We start from the raw sequence: 15,289 nt of genomic DNA on the forward strand, positions 1-15,289 counted from the left end.
TCCATTCTAATGGTCCATAGATACACAACAGTATCCTGAGTCTCTAAATGGCATTTTGTTTCAGGTGAAGCTTCCAGCTGAGCCACTTCTGTGGTGTGATGAAGAACTGGATATGACAGTAAAGTCAGAACTGTAAACTGGACACGTTCTGCTCATATACTGTATATTGCAAGAGCCTCACTCAGCATGCAACTTAAGTTAATGGAGCTTTCTGGTAATCCCTATTTGCTTCATTACTTATTGCTCAGGTAATACAACGTACCGAATGATGAACAAAATATTCACTGAAATAAGACAGCAGTAATACCAGATGCATCATCAGGGCTTGCCTGCGAGGAGGAAGCACTACAAAGAAGATATTCTCTGTCAGACCGCAAATGCGGTAACTACTTCAGGGTACAGATGGGAGAACTAAGCAGGAAGTACAGTATGTGCTCACAGGGATGTGGTTTATTTGACAAAGAAATATAAAAAGACTTCATTGTATTTACACACATGGGTTTGCCAGATCAACCAAACCTCACTCCTCATGGCTCATACATTTGATTCCTGTGATTTCTCCTCAATCACAGCATCATACACTGCATCTGTTTTGTACCATCACCCTCACTTTTTCACTAAAGAACTCCATATGTGAAATACAGTCACCACCCCATCACATCTGGTGTGAGTCCCCTAAGAGGCAAGAACACTGCTCTGGTCCTGCACAACAACCAGAGGCTTATCATGCATTGAGGGCCTTGCACCTAAACACAATCTGCTAGCAGTATGTCATCCAGCTGCAGCCTAGTGTTGTCTGCCCTTCCACATCAGGCTGGCTCCAGGTGCCCAGGCAGAGTACCAACTGCTGCACAAGCAACATCTCCATCCTGCAGCAGGATGCTCCTTCCACTCTTGTGACAAAAGCAGTTTCAAGTCATTTTCAAGGTCCATCTACATTACTTACTGAAGCCCACCCCAGTGAATGCATCCATCCCAACAACTGCCCTAGTATCATTACAAAAGTTAAGGCCTGCAACATGAAGTCCTGCCTGAACACATGCAAGTCTGAAAAGTTAGATCCCCAGCACCTAGCAGAAATCTGTGGCTTAAGAAATTAAACAAAAAAAAAAAAAGAGAATGTTTCCAAAAAGATCCCAGAAAGATTCAAAAATGATGTTTCCAAAAAGAGTTTTAAAAAGCTCTGGGCAAATATTTCTCACATTCTTTTCACACACAGTGATCCAAGTGTTTAGAGTAGCTTGAGCTGTCAATTTACAAATGTACTGCTGCTCTACACACAAAGCAGTCTTTAAGGACAAATTATACATATAGCCATATGGATAATTACAGTATCACAGTATCACCAAGGTTGGAAGAGACCTCAAAGATCATCGAGTCTAACCTGTCACCACAGACCTCATGACTAGACCATGGCACCAAGTGCCACATCCAATCCCCTCTTGAACACCTCCAGGGATGGCAACTCCACCACCTCCCTGGGCAGCACATTCCAATGACAAATGACTCTCTCGGTGAAGAACTTTCTCCTCACCTCGAGCCTAAACTTCCCCTGGCGCGGCGTGAGACTGTGTCCCCTTGTTCTGGTGCTGGTTGCCTGGGAGAAGAGACCAACCCCTTCCTGGCTACAACCACCCCTCAGGTAGTTGTAGAGGGCAATGAGGTCACCCCTGAGTCTTATCTTTTCCGGGCTAAACAATCCCAGCTCCCTCAGCCTCTCTTCATAGGGCTTGTGCTCAAGGCCTCTCACCAGCCTTGTTGCCCTTCTCTGGACATGTTCAAGTGTCTCGATGTCCTTCTTAAACTGAGGGGCCCAGAACTGGACACAGTACTCAAGATGCAACCTAACCAAAGCAGAGTACAGGGGCACAATGACTTCCCTGCTCCTGCTGGCCACACTATTCCTAATGCAGGCCAGGATGCCGTTAGCCTTCTTGGCCACCTGGGCACACTGCTGGCTCATGTTATTAACATGATTAACAGCATGCATTAACATTGCTACTCCCCTGTGACCTTGCACTGCATCCATTCAGAACCACCAACTATTGCTATTTGATCACAAACTACAGTGGTGTGAATTACATGAAAATTTGGGTTTTCATGGCAAGGAACACCCAATTTTAGTGAAATACTCAAGAAGATCTTGAAAATAAGATTGAAACATCTGGGACATTTTAAAATTCAGAATGCATTTAGCAAGAAAACAAGATTCCTTTTTTTTTAAACTGTCATAACTGTTCAATACTGTGGACTGGCACAATCCACTGCTGTTTTGTCTGACTGCAGTGATTGTGATTCCAGCTATTTTTATGGTCATTGCTTCAAAGTAGGTCAGTAACTGTAATTCTGTTTTACAGATAAGGAAATCAGAGCAGGGAATGACAGTGACTTTACAAAGGCAGGAATTTAATTCAGGAAAATAAAAAGGCACATTCAGAACCTGGCTTCTCAGTACTCTTTAACTCTCTTTCCTAAATCTCATTCCCTCTCAAAATAAAAAGGGTTGGCAGCGCTTCCTAATATGCCACTACTGAGGCCCAGACAAAGTGTCTCCTAAAAACACAACAGCAAAAGTTGATTTTCTCTGAAGCTGTAGTTAGGTAGCAAATAAATACTGCAAAGATTTTTCTTAACTGTCCATCTATGTTTAGTGGGCAATTCAGCACTGCACTTCTCTTTCGACAGCAACTGCAATCATAGAGTTTTGTAATAAGGTGTGTGCCTCTCAAACTGAGGATGAATTCAGTCAGGTGTGTCTTCCTTTGAAATATTCAGAAACAGGGTGCCCTCCTCCACAGCCTTACAAAGCCTGACTTTAAACATCTGCTATGCACCCCCCATCTCAAAATGGTATCAAACTCAGATGAGGTATTTCAAGGAATGCATGCAAAATTCACAAGTGAATGACTATTTAGATCAAATTAAAGCAGGGAGCATACCAGAAGAAAGTGGCCAAAACATGCTGGGAACGTGAAGCAGACTCAGTATGACTGCAAAGTACAGATGGGTAAATGTGCTGAGACAGTGAGAAGAAAGAGGAAATGTTGTAACTGCAGGGCAACAGAAATGGAGAAGGCTAAAAACTGAGAGGGAAAGGAAGAGGCAAACAAAAGCAAAGTAAGCATTTTTTGATGAATCACAGGTCAGAGTAACTGGCTCCTAAAACGTCACTCTAAAAAGGCACCAGCAGGAGAAATGGATAGATGCTAGACACTTCATAATCAAACCATATTTATCCTCTATTTCCTCTTTCATCCATTTTAATACTACCTGCTCTTTGGTCTCAGATTTCTACCATTCAACGTGTGCACACTCTTGCTACTCTTAAAGCTCATCATCTCTACTGAAATGGCCATCACTGACTTTCAGTGCTGATTTCATGTCACCTCTCTAGCCCCTGGCTATGCACTGTATTAAGTACCTAAGGCATGCTGTAAGCCTCTGATTGCTCTGCATTTGCACAGGATCCAGGACATGAAGACTCTGAAGTTCTTCAAAGCAGGATCTCCCAGGTGTAGGTAGCTAGATCCTGGGCAGATGGCTCTTCAAGTCAATTGTGCAAAAGAGCAACCCCACCAAATGGACATACACTTGTAGTAGTTTTGTATCTGAACTGAGTCATGAGAATAGAATAGAATAGAATAGAATAGAATAGAATAGAATAGAATAGAACAGAACAGAACAGAATAGAATAGAATAGGATAGAATAGAATAGAATAGAATAGAATAGAATAGAATAGAATAGAATAGAATAGAATAGAATAGAATAGAATAGAATAGAATAGAATAGACCAGACCAGACCAGCTTGGAAGAGACCTTCAAGCTGCGCCGGGGAGGTTCAGACTCGAGGTGAGGAGGAAGTTCTTCACCGAGCGAGTCATTCGGCATTGGAATGGGTTGCCCGGGGAGGTGGTTGAGTCATCGACCCTGGAGGCGTTCAAGGGGAGATTGGACGTGGCACTTGGTGCCATGGTCTAGTCATGGGGTCTGCGGTGTCAGGTTGGACTCAATGATCCTCGAGGTCCTTTCCAACCTAAGTGATACTGTGATACTGTGATACTGTGAAGATCATCGCATCCAGCCCATCAACCAATCCAACCCACCTAAAAAACTAAACCATGGCACCAAGCACCCCATCCAGTCTCCTCCTGAGCACCTCCAATGATGGTGACTCCACCACCTCCCCAGGCAGCCCATTCCAATGGCCAATCACTCTCTCTGTATAGGACTTCTTCCTAACATCCAGCCTAAACCTCCCCCGGCACAGCCTGAGACTGTGTCCTCTTGTTCTGGTGCTGGTTGCCTGGGAGAAGAGCCCAACCTCCGCCTGTCCACAACCTCCCTTCAGGTAGTTGTAGAGAGTAATAAGGTCACCCCTGAGCCTCCTCTTCTCCAGGTTAAGCAACCTCAGCTCCCTCAGACTCTCCTCACAGGGCTGCGCTCCCTCCCCAGCTTTGGTGCTGTAACATAAGAATCAGGACTAAGTCTTCCACTAAATTCAAAGCATCCCCACTCTCCTCAACTCTGTGTCCTCTGATGTACTGGTTTAAGAATAGAAAAGCTGTTTCTAAGGAATTCTGGTATTTAATTCACATAAATATTTGCAAAACTTCTATTAAATACTGTGTATATATTAAAAAACACAGATGTGGTATTTTGAAATATCTGGATTTATGCACATGGAGATTCTAGCTTCACTGAAAATCACTACCATTCACAATTTTTTCCAAAGCACTGGATATGATTTGCCTTAGAAGTTTTACTGTCAAAGGGTTTTAGTCAATTAGGTCATACAAGTACTTTAGAAAGTGCACTTTTTTCCTTCTCCCACTCTTTTACTTTTGACACTGCTATAGGTACTCAACTGTCCTATGACTCAAGCTGTACATTCTCTCTGTGACCAACAGACATAAACAGTTCCTTCCAAATGATGACTCACAGTATCTAAGGTCAGATGCCTAAAGTCAATGTGAAGGCCTATCTGTTTATGCAAGCAAGGTAAGGGCATACCACAAGTATTCTTTCATTAATTGAACAAAACCAGACAAAGTAGGTAAGATTTCTTTTCCATTGACATAACTTCTAAATATTGAGGCATGAAGGGATTGAGATCTCAGATGGAAAACACCCACAACCCCTCTAAACCACAAGAGATGCAGGTAGCTGGCAACTTTCATGTAAATAACAGCATCATAATAGCAATTTATCTTCTACTCCACATTGAACAAAACGAGTACTGATGAAAACTTACCTGAGCACCATAGACTCGTTGCATTGCCTGAAGCAACTGGTTTGTATAATCAGTAAGGGTTCCTGCATCTTCTTCAAATACACTGAGCAGAGACCGAGTCTTCAATAAAAGAAAAAAAGCAAGTGGTTTTAGTCCCAAGGGAAAATACTGTAAAGAATCACAAATGACTGCAAATGGGTAGCTGTAAAACACACAAATTCATTAGAAATAATAAGCCTTTAACTTTGCATGGTTCTGTTTATTTAGAATCTCAAAACACATAGAAATTAGACCTACTGTTATGCATAGGTAAACTGAGGCATAAAGAAGGGAAGTGATAAAATGCTACGGCTAAATCCTGACTCCCAGTCTCTTGCTCTAATGAACAACCATTCCCTCCAATGTAACCAGGAATGTAAGAAATCCTGACTATCTGCATGCTGACTATAGTAATCCAAACCACGCTAAGGACTCTGGGTCAAACACCACTGCTTGCTCACTTTACTTCTCTAATGTCAGACTGCACTCAAAGCACCTCTTTCCATGAGATAATTTACAGAGTATTATTCACTCTCAACTGTCTTGAGCAACACTTAAAGTGCCACAGCCAAAGCTAGCTGACGTAATCCAAGAAAACAACTGAGTGTTCATCCACAACAACAGGCACAGAGTATACATTCACCCAGCGATACCCTGTACTTTCTCCATTCTGAAAGCTCATCCTTGCCAGCAAATGGGGGGAAAAAAGATCACAACAACTTGTGTTATCTTTAAAACACAAATTCCCTTGGTCTGTTTTGGTGGAATCATCAAGAACAAAGATTTTTGTTGCTGACACAGCTCCTGTGATGGGAAACAAACAAATAACGCTGAGCTCCAGTATTTGCTAGATCATGACAATAATGAAAGAGGGAAGGCTGTCCCTTTAACAAACTCGTGATCCAGTTTTAGTCTTAACTTTGGTAAATCCAATCTGTTTGATGCTAACTGGCAATGTCTTTCCATCTGTACAGCCCACTTATATGAAATTAGTTCCATCTACTTATGTGAGGAGCATACAAACTCCAATACATTCACAATCACGTCACTCCTGTAACAGAGCAAGCACTTTATCTATCATCCTATTACAGGAATCTCTAATGTACCTGAAGAATTCACACTCAAACCTCAGAAATGTCAAAGATTTAACATAGATTTAAGTTACTCCAGTATTTTGACAGAAAGCACAGGTCCTTCCCCAACACATTTACTCTTCTCTGCAAAAAATCTCTGTCCAGACTTGATGTCCAGACTCCTGAAAAACTGAAGATCTGCATCCTTCAGGAACCCTGGTTTCAGATTAAGTATCCTCTCAGCTCCACTGAGAAGTACCTAAGCCAGAAATGAGTGTTGCCTGGCAGTTAAAGAAATTATTTGGTAGTCAGTCCTTGGGTTCTGTTCCAGACCCTGCATGGGAATACTTTAATACTTTGAGGAACTCTAAAGCTTTCAGTGTTTCAGTCTGCTAAAGCGCTAATCTGCTACAGTACTTTTTACCTTCGAGACACTGACAAATGCATGCAGAAATCACTACAAAACCCAAACCAAACAAACCAAAACTAACCAAACAAAACTTAGCAGAAAAACCACCACGAAAATAAAACAAACAAAAACAAACCCCCAACCCCAAACCCCAAACAATCAAAAACGAACAAAGAAAGGAGAGAGGTCCAAGGCAACTAAATTGATAGTGAGAACCCAAACTTGTAAAGGACTTTTGTGCAGAACTTCCTTACAAGGACAGTGATTTTGAGTGTTCTACACTAGGCTATCATTTCAACAATTGAAAATGCATGGCTTTTCAAAACCATCTGGTTTTGAATGTTTTATCTTCAATGATGCAGTAAAGCAAGCAAAACTTATGTGAAACTCTCTCCTATCTATGCAGTGCTCATCTTCCTTGCTTTATCCTACAAGAGCACATGAAATGCACAGGGTATGAAGATGGTTAAAAAGTAAATCTTGGGAAGGCAAAAAACAATAAAATTTGACACACTGTTTATCAACACAAACCTCAAGCCAAGATTAAATCAAGTTATGAAGAAATCATCTGGAGTAGGCTACAAATCACATGTTTTTGCATGCTGGAAAAGGATTCCACATGCAGGAGTCAACTATATTCCTAAATCTTACTGAATTTTTGCAGGTTCAGTTTTTCACTTGTCTAAATATGGGTTGAGTTAGAACAGCTCAGGGAAATGATTTCTGAAAGCCTTGGCCTCAGTTATTAGCACACTGTTCAAAAATAATAAAAACAATAAATGACTCAAGCAGCTTGGAAGTTATTCTTGGAAAATGTTGTATTTAAGAACACCATTTAAAATCACTGCAACAGTATGCCAGCTTGTGTATACTGTTGCTGTTCTGATAAAGCTCTGGAATCCCAGCTAATGCTAATAAAACAGTAACACACAGATTAAGCTAACATTTAGGTGGCCTCATTAATAGCATCACTATCTTGGCTTCTGGAAAAAAAATTCTGCCTTCACATAACTATTTCTCTTGACTTTAGTATGACTACTGATGTAAATTTCTCTCAATTAAGACACTACTTATGGTCTTTTCATCTAGTGCTTGGAGACAAATCAAGAAAAAAAGTTCTATATTGTTGGGGAGAGAGAAATCAAGTTTTGGAAAAAGAAAGATGAAGCAATAATTTTGGCCTCATACTCTTCAGTTTGGCATGGAATTTACATATGTCATACAGTTGACACAAAGTTAGGCTCCATCCTCATTTTAGCATCCTTTCTGAATTGCTGTAACTGAAGAGAGCAGAGGAAATCAGGTCACTTTATGCAGAAGTAAATAATCCCATAAGCTGCTACACTGTAATTTCTGTGGGACAGATCGCCTTTTTGCTTTGATGTTGTAGTACTTAGCTCACAGAGGGACCCTGTTGCACTGTGAATCTAAACTCCTCCAAGAATAAAAAAATAATAAAAATATAAAAGACTGGAAAAACCCACCCATTTCCTTGCCTGAACCCCCCCAGATTTTAGCAACACTGGGCCATAACAAAAATTAAACAATACTCCTCCCTCCCAAAATTGTAGGACTTTAGCAAAAAGTAATGACCAAATCAAGCCAAAACATCTTGCAAATACTTGGGGTTTATGCACAGCCTGGTATTTCCAGTAATTGCAGAGGAGATGTTAACAGCCTCCACTTCAGGTTAGAAGACGAAGATCTCCAAATTCAATTCAGGGCATTGTTCAGCAGCTTTCAGTTAGTGTTACATTTTTAATCGTTGAAGGAAGCGTTGACTGAAGAGGTGAATGAGTTCACTTCTCCTGAGTGTCAAGTTCTTCATCTTCAGAATGAAGTGAGGAGGTTAATACCAAAAACATTAATAATTGCTCATAATAAATGTAGCATATTTTGGTAAACTGTTGACCACTGAAGAGTTCAGGCTGGCAAGGAACTGTGCAGGTCACCTTGCCCAAACCCCTGCTCAAAGCAGTGTTAATCCTGATGCTACATCAAGTTACTTGACACTTTTTCAAGTTGTGAAAATCTTCAAATAAATGGTGAAAATAATTATTAGCAGAATGGGATTTCATGGAATGACAGCAACACAGGATGAGAAGAGATGATCAAGATGAGCCCCAAGATGCCTTAAGTCTCGACAGGTGCATGTCCAATCTTTCCTTTAAAATGTCTCATGACAGACTCTGTAACACCTTTAAGCAATCTGCTTCACAGCTTACCTACTCATTCCTCTTCCTGACCCGTCAGCAGATGAGGTAGGACTACAACACACAGCTACTTGGAAGCAGAATCCATACTGATCCACTCTGCCCCTTCTTTTTTCCGTGCTCCAGCAATTACTTCTGTATCTCTCTCTGCATGACACCGTTCTGCCACATTTCCACTATCCCCCCTTCCTTCTCTTCCACTCAAACTTCCCTCTTTCCATTTTCATTTCCTAGCTCCCGAGGCCTCACACCTCTTGACCCTCTGGAAACATGACAGCATGCTGTGCTCTTTGCTATGAGGTTTCCACAGTCCTCAGGGGTCACTTGTGCATCTGTGTCAAATCGTGGCTCCCAGCAATGCGGCACAGGGCTGGAGTGCGGGGAGAGATGTCCTCTTCTGCCTGCAGTTGGGAAGGAATGTGTGGCAACCGCCTGGCCTTATTTCTTGGGAGGCCTTTAGAAGGTCACCTTCAGTGGGCTCTACCTCACCTATCCTCATGGGAAGCCCCTGTATCTGAACCTTTGGGATGCTTCAGCGTGAGTGGGGAGGAGCAGGTACGCTGGTAGCGACATTCCTTCAGCCCACTTTTGTCACTGGGGCCAGGTGACTCACAGCACAGAAGTCTCCTTCTCCCTCAGGGTTCTCAAAGGAAACCAGGGCATGCTGCCCTACCCACTTATCTTCTCCAACACAACTCTCCGTGGCAACCCTTACTGCCAGTACATTCACGCAAAGGCAGGGCAGAGTGAGGAAAAAAGCAGAGGAGGTTTTTCTCTGAGGGAGGTGAGGAAAAAGGGTGGCATGCGGCGGCCTCCTCACACCCTGCCCCTCCAAGCTGAGGGCAACACTCTTCTCTCAAGGTCCCCAGAAGCAGATACAGTCTGTCCCTGACAGATGCCCTGCAGGAGAGCAAAGCCTTTCCCTGACGCCACACGGGATAGTGTTTACCTGCTTCTCACCATCCCTGCTCTCCGACAGCTCCAACAGGTGAAGTCACCCTGACCCACTTCCCGAGCCAGGCGCTCACCCAGCTGCCCTGTCCCGCCTGCCGACAGCACCCTCCCCGCCGCGGGACGGCTGCTGTCCGGCCCTCCCGAGGTGTCAACCTTCCACAGCCCCGGCGAGACCCAGCGGACTACCCGCTCGCACCGCCACCTCAGGTACTGACGCACAGATGGGCGATCGGCCGCGCTTCACGCCCCTTGCCCCAGCTGCGTCCCTGGCCGCGGGCCGCTACCTGCGGGCTGTCCTGCAAAGCCTCTTCCAGTAGAAGTTTATCAACGGCCGGCATGTTGGCGCTGCGGCACGGCTGGGCGCTGGCAACTGGGTGCGCGGCGGCGGTGGACGCCCGCTGGCACGCCCCAGCGGCGGGGCACGGCGGCGGCTCACTAGCTAGCTAGCAGCTGGCTCCGCTGGCGGGTGACGGCGGCAGCCCGGGGCCGCTCACTCCTCCCAGTTCCCGTCGGCCGGAGGAAGCGAGTCACGGGGAGGGCCGGCAGCGGGAGGGAGAGTGGCAGGAGGGGGTGGCTTCCTGTTGCCATTAATTCCTCGGGCCTGATCGGTAGGACAGGGTCCTTGCAGGCTCCAGATGAGAGGCTCCCGTTCACCTGCGCCCCAGCTGCGGGCAGCAGGGTCTGGAATGACAGCCCCCCTCTCGGCTCCATCCCCTGGACAGCAGAGTGGCAGGAAGGGGGATGCAGCAGGGACTCTAGGATCCCCCATCAGCTGAGGGAGATTTCTCAGTCTGAGGGTGTGATACAAACCAGGGGATGATCACATCTTCCAGCCTTGTGGGGCTTGAGGACGTCCAGTTGTGAGTGAACCCTTTTGCTGTGCCACTGAGGGCTCTCCTCAGGTGCACCACAGGGTTGGGGACTGCTGGCAGGGTCAGCCCAGCTACCTGAGTCACAGGTGTCTCAGTGAAGTACTTCAGGGTCTCGTCCACTAATATGACCAATGCAGCTGCTGGCTGAGATAGGCCTGCGTACAAACAGCCCTCATTGTGGCACCTGCATTTGTCCTTGTGTGTGGACAACTCTACAGTGATGTCCATTAATAGGACAAGGGTCAGTGGGTGCAAGCTGCAACATAGGATGTTCCATGTGAACGCGAGGAAAAAAATTCTTCACTGTGAGGGTGACAGAACCCTGGAACAGGCTGCCGAGAGAGCTTCTCCTTCTCTGTAGACATTCAAAGCCTGCCGGGATGAGCTCCTGTGTGACCTACTCTAGGTGATCCTGCTCTGGCAGGGGGTTGGACTAGTTCTTCCAAGGTCCCTTCCAACCCCTAGCATTCTGTGATTTTGTGAGCCTGTGAACAAAGATCATGTTTTCAAAATAAACAGTCTCCCTAGATCTGCAACTATGTTTCAAAGGGTGCCCACTGGTGTAGGATGTCTGCGTTACTCTTGAAAGTCCGGACTTGCTGATCTGCACATCAGTTACTGAGTGCTCGCCAGCTGTAGCCCGCGTTGTTCCAGCATGGCTTAAGACAAAAGTAGATATACTTAAAACCAGAGTCCAATTTGACAAAACAAACAAACCAACCAACCAAAAACCCCACAAACTACCAAAACAAACAAACCAAACCCCACCACCACCACCAAAAAAAACCCAACAAACCCATCTCTGGAGAGTTTGGGAAGAATCCTGGCAATTACACAGAGTATGCAAACAAAAATATTGGCTTTGAAATGATCCTATCTTCTTTGAAACTTCAGTCTCCAGATAGCCCATGTTGCTGCCCTCTTTTAAAAGAAGAAAAATATTTTTTTTTAAAACACAGCTTGTAAAAGAACTCCAAACATTAACATTGGCCTGCTTTGTCATTATGATGAGTGCCTGCTCTTTGCATCCAAATCCCAGGGGATTTTTCCATCCTGTCATTCTTAAACAATAGTGAACATTTTATCCAGAAATACAGATTTTCTTTGCTGATTAAAAGACTCTGCACAATCAGGTGGCCTTAACAGAGTTTTGCAGATCAGCTGAGATTGTTTAATTATGTGCGAGGAGTGATCATTGAACCCTGTAATTTTGGCTAAAATAGTTCTGTGAGTCTGACATTGATCGGTATTGCTTCTGAAACTTGTGATAGGACCTTTAACCCAATGTGCCAACCCTGTGTTGTTATGACTGCTCCACTGGTCTTGAAGCTGAACTCCCAAGCCCTTGAGTAAAAAGAATGTTCTCACGTTCCATCCCCTTTTCCTGCCTGAATAAAGACACTGAGCAATAATGAAAATCTCCAGCTAATGCTGAAAACAGCAAGTATGAAACTATGTATTTACTTAAAAAGAAAACAGCAATAGGTATGGCTTTGTCACAATAATGTTTCAGAGAGTTTAGAATGATGGAAAGAGGTCAGAGAAATATTTTTTTGCTAACAGAATACGAAGTAAAACACTAGTTAGATGTTAGACTTAAGAATCTGTGACCACTTCTGAGACAGTTATCTCATTTTGTGTTTGCTTTATTTTTCTTCATCAGAGATTTTGAAAACATTATTTGAAATTCATTGAGGAAGAGAAGACCATGCTTTATCAGATTTTCCTGTCAAAGTAGCTCAAGGGCGTTTTTGAGTATTTCCCAAATACTTCTGTTACAACTCTGCCTTTTTCACTTCTTCCTGTAGTCTGGAAATAGTTTATCAGCAGCTTTCCCCCAGAAAACTTTGGCGTGGTTTGTGTTTTTATTTTACATTATCTTCCTTCCCAAGAGCTATAAGCCTTAAGGTCTTATGTTGTCTCCTTGACGCCTTTGTTTAGTCTAAGGTTCAAGTGTGGAAGCCTGTTGTCATTATAAAATTGAGGATAGCTATTTCCAGAACAGGTTTGACCAGATTTATTTAAATAAAACAAAAAGCACTTAAGTAACTACCTGTGGGTGACTGCTTTTACTATGTCATTCTTTTTTTCACCTTTCCTTACATGCTATAAACTTGGGGGATTGTTCATTTATAGTGATCAAAGCATTTTTATTGAACTTTCCCAATACAGTACAGGTGATTTTTGAATTAATAAAGAATACATTAAACCTTGTTTACTAATAATTGAAGTTGCCTTTTTCCTTGTATTACTGGGAGCTGCAATTAATTTTCCAGTCACCTGGTTTTATTAGTTCCAGAAAATTATTGCTCCAAATAATGCTTCTAAAATAAGTAATATCACTGGCAGTACTACTACCAAACATTTCAACAATTTCTTTATAAAACATGCTAGTGATGTTATAAAAAAAATTAGGTACCTTTGTGTATAGTCAGGCCTTTAGGTAGCAGTTGTCTAAGCCCTTCGAATGGGAAGATGTCTCTGGGTTTCACAGGTTTTTGTGCATGGCACCGGTGCTGCAGTGTGGAGCTGCCAGGCCTAGGCAGTGCACTGGAAAGTGCCTGGCCATTCCAGCTCCAGGTAGCATGGATCTGGGGCACTGCAGTTATCAATGCACATGTGGAACCCAGTCTGTCTTGGTAGCTTTGCATTGCACAGTGTTTTATTGCCCTCTGGAAGAGAAGTGGCATGGCACTTATCTTCTGTGGTCCAGGAGCTGCTCACTGCACTGCGCAGAACTAGCAGAGAACTAATAACACTTCAGCTCCTGTCTTGTGAGTCTGGGTATTGAATGCAATACTCAGTTACAACCAAAAATAATTCCTGCTAGTGGAAAGCACTTTCATAGCTGTTATTCACAGTCAAATATAATGGAAACATTGTACATTGGAAAGATACTAGGGAGACAGGGACACAGAATAGGGAAACAGCAGACATAGTGCATTTCCAGTAAGCAGTCCAATTAATTTTTGCATTCCTATTCTGTAGCCTATAGATGACTTGATTATGTTGAGATAAATGCCTCTTAGAATGTGAGACCTTAGGGTAAAAACTCTGGAATGGCCAAAATTAAATTGATGCTTATAAAACTAATAAGAATGAATGGTATCAAATCAATAAATAACTGAGCACTGAGTATAAAGTAACTCATTATGTGAACTAATTGTACTAAGAAAAGATGGTGCTTCCTTCCAGCAGAAGCCTGAGTATAGCCCAAAAATCTCATGAGCGAATGAACAATTTTAAAGGAAGAAGGAAGAAAGTTGAATTGATCTGTAACCTCGGGATTTGTCTGCTATATGAATCTCATGGCAAAGTGTTGTAAAGTCTTCCAGTACTATTGCAGTTTTTCACAAATTAGTGCAGCTTCAAACTTGAATTTGGGGTTTTATGTGTAACAGTCTTCTTGTTTGAGGCTGGCCAGGAATATCCCTTGGTAACCAGCCAGTCATGTATGGTCCTCGCCAGACTGACTTTGTTCATGTGACAGAAGGGACCACAGCATGATATGGCAGCTGGGGACTGTGTATTCTGTGGGACTGGTGACTCTCGGTGCCATGCTTCCAAGGTTGGCTCAACTGCTTTTCCACCTAACCGCCCTGTGCCAGTTTAGGGCTGGAAGCAGCAGTGCCAAACCTGGTTGGTGCTGCATGTGAATTAATAAGTCCTGCCAGCTTTAATTGGCCTGTTTGGAAAGAAGGCAGCTGTTGTGCATCCTTAGCATAAGATATTTCCAAATTTGATAATCCACCCAGTATTAATGGAGAGCTGACTATAATTACTTTTTTCTGGTTAGACTAGTTACAGAGTAAGTCATGTTGCGTTGTGTTTTCTTTCTCATACGTTCCATTATAACTTTAAAGCACATATTGTGTTACACTTCCCTTTTGGCTTCATACCTTATGCTTCACAAGATATTTCTGAGCAGCAGTGTGCTGGTCATGTTTGCTAAGTCAGCTGAGTTTATTTATGCATTTAACACAGTGTCTAATAGTCTCTGTGCTCAGTGACAAATGAGTTTTGGAGATTTAATAGTTTACCCTATGGTTATCTGTCCAGCATAAATATTGAGACTATACTAAATGATAGTAGCAATATAGTTCTTCAAATGTATTCTTCACTGTGAAAGTTCTGGAAAATAATCTCACTACTCTCACGATCAGAAGCATCCCAAACAATTTCTTAGTAGTATCTGAATATATTAATAGAAGGGCATCTGATGTACAGGATAACTCTTGGACACGTAGAGAAGGATTATCTTGTGATTTTGTGTATGACCCACAAAACAATACCAGACTGAAGTAAAATTCCATTGAAATTATTAATTGCCATCTAACCAAGCTCTCATACTCTTTGTTTTAATGTAAAACACATGGCTTTGTTTATTTCCATTAAACACATTAGTGATAGGCCAAAATGGATATGTACAGATGTACTGGCTAGTGGGGTGAATCAAATTAAACTCTCTTTGAAGGTGAAGGGTGTAACTGGCATCTTT

The 15,289-nt window shown here is 43.0% G+C and overlaps 1 protein-coding gene across 1 annotated transcript in view; it reads right to left on the bottom strand.

Annotated features, from left to right (window-relative positions):
* The window catches only part of APPL2 (adaptor protein, phosphotyrosine interacting with PH domain and leucine zipper 2), a 38,481-nt gene extending 28,072 nt beyond the window's left edge, over positions 1 to 10,409 (bottom strand). Inside the window, exons 1-2 of the mRNA XM_068142300.1 lie at positions 10,204 to 10,409; positions 5,253 to 5,351 (exon numbers count right to left, since the gene is read on the bottom strand). Coding sequence (XP_067998401.1) covers positions 5,253 to 5,351; positions 10,204 to 10,257 — 153 coding nt within the window. The 5' untranslated portion in view covers positions 10,258 to 10,409. The remainder of the gene's footprint in view (positions 1 to 5,252; positions 5,352 to 10,203) is intronic.
* Between the last annotated feature and the right edge of the window lie 4,880 nt (positions 10,410 to 15,289).

Source organism: Melanerpes formicivorus, unplaced genomic scaffold (genome assembly GCF_026170545.1).
Source record: "Melanerpes formicivorus ecotype bairdi unplaced genomic scaffold, bMelFor1.0.p_v2 SCAF_8, whole genome shotgun sequence".
NCBI lineage: Eukaryota > Metazoa > Chordata > Aves > Piciformes > Picidae > Melanerpes > Melanerpes formicivorus.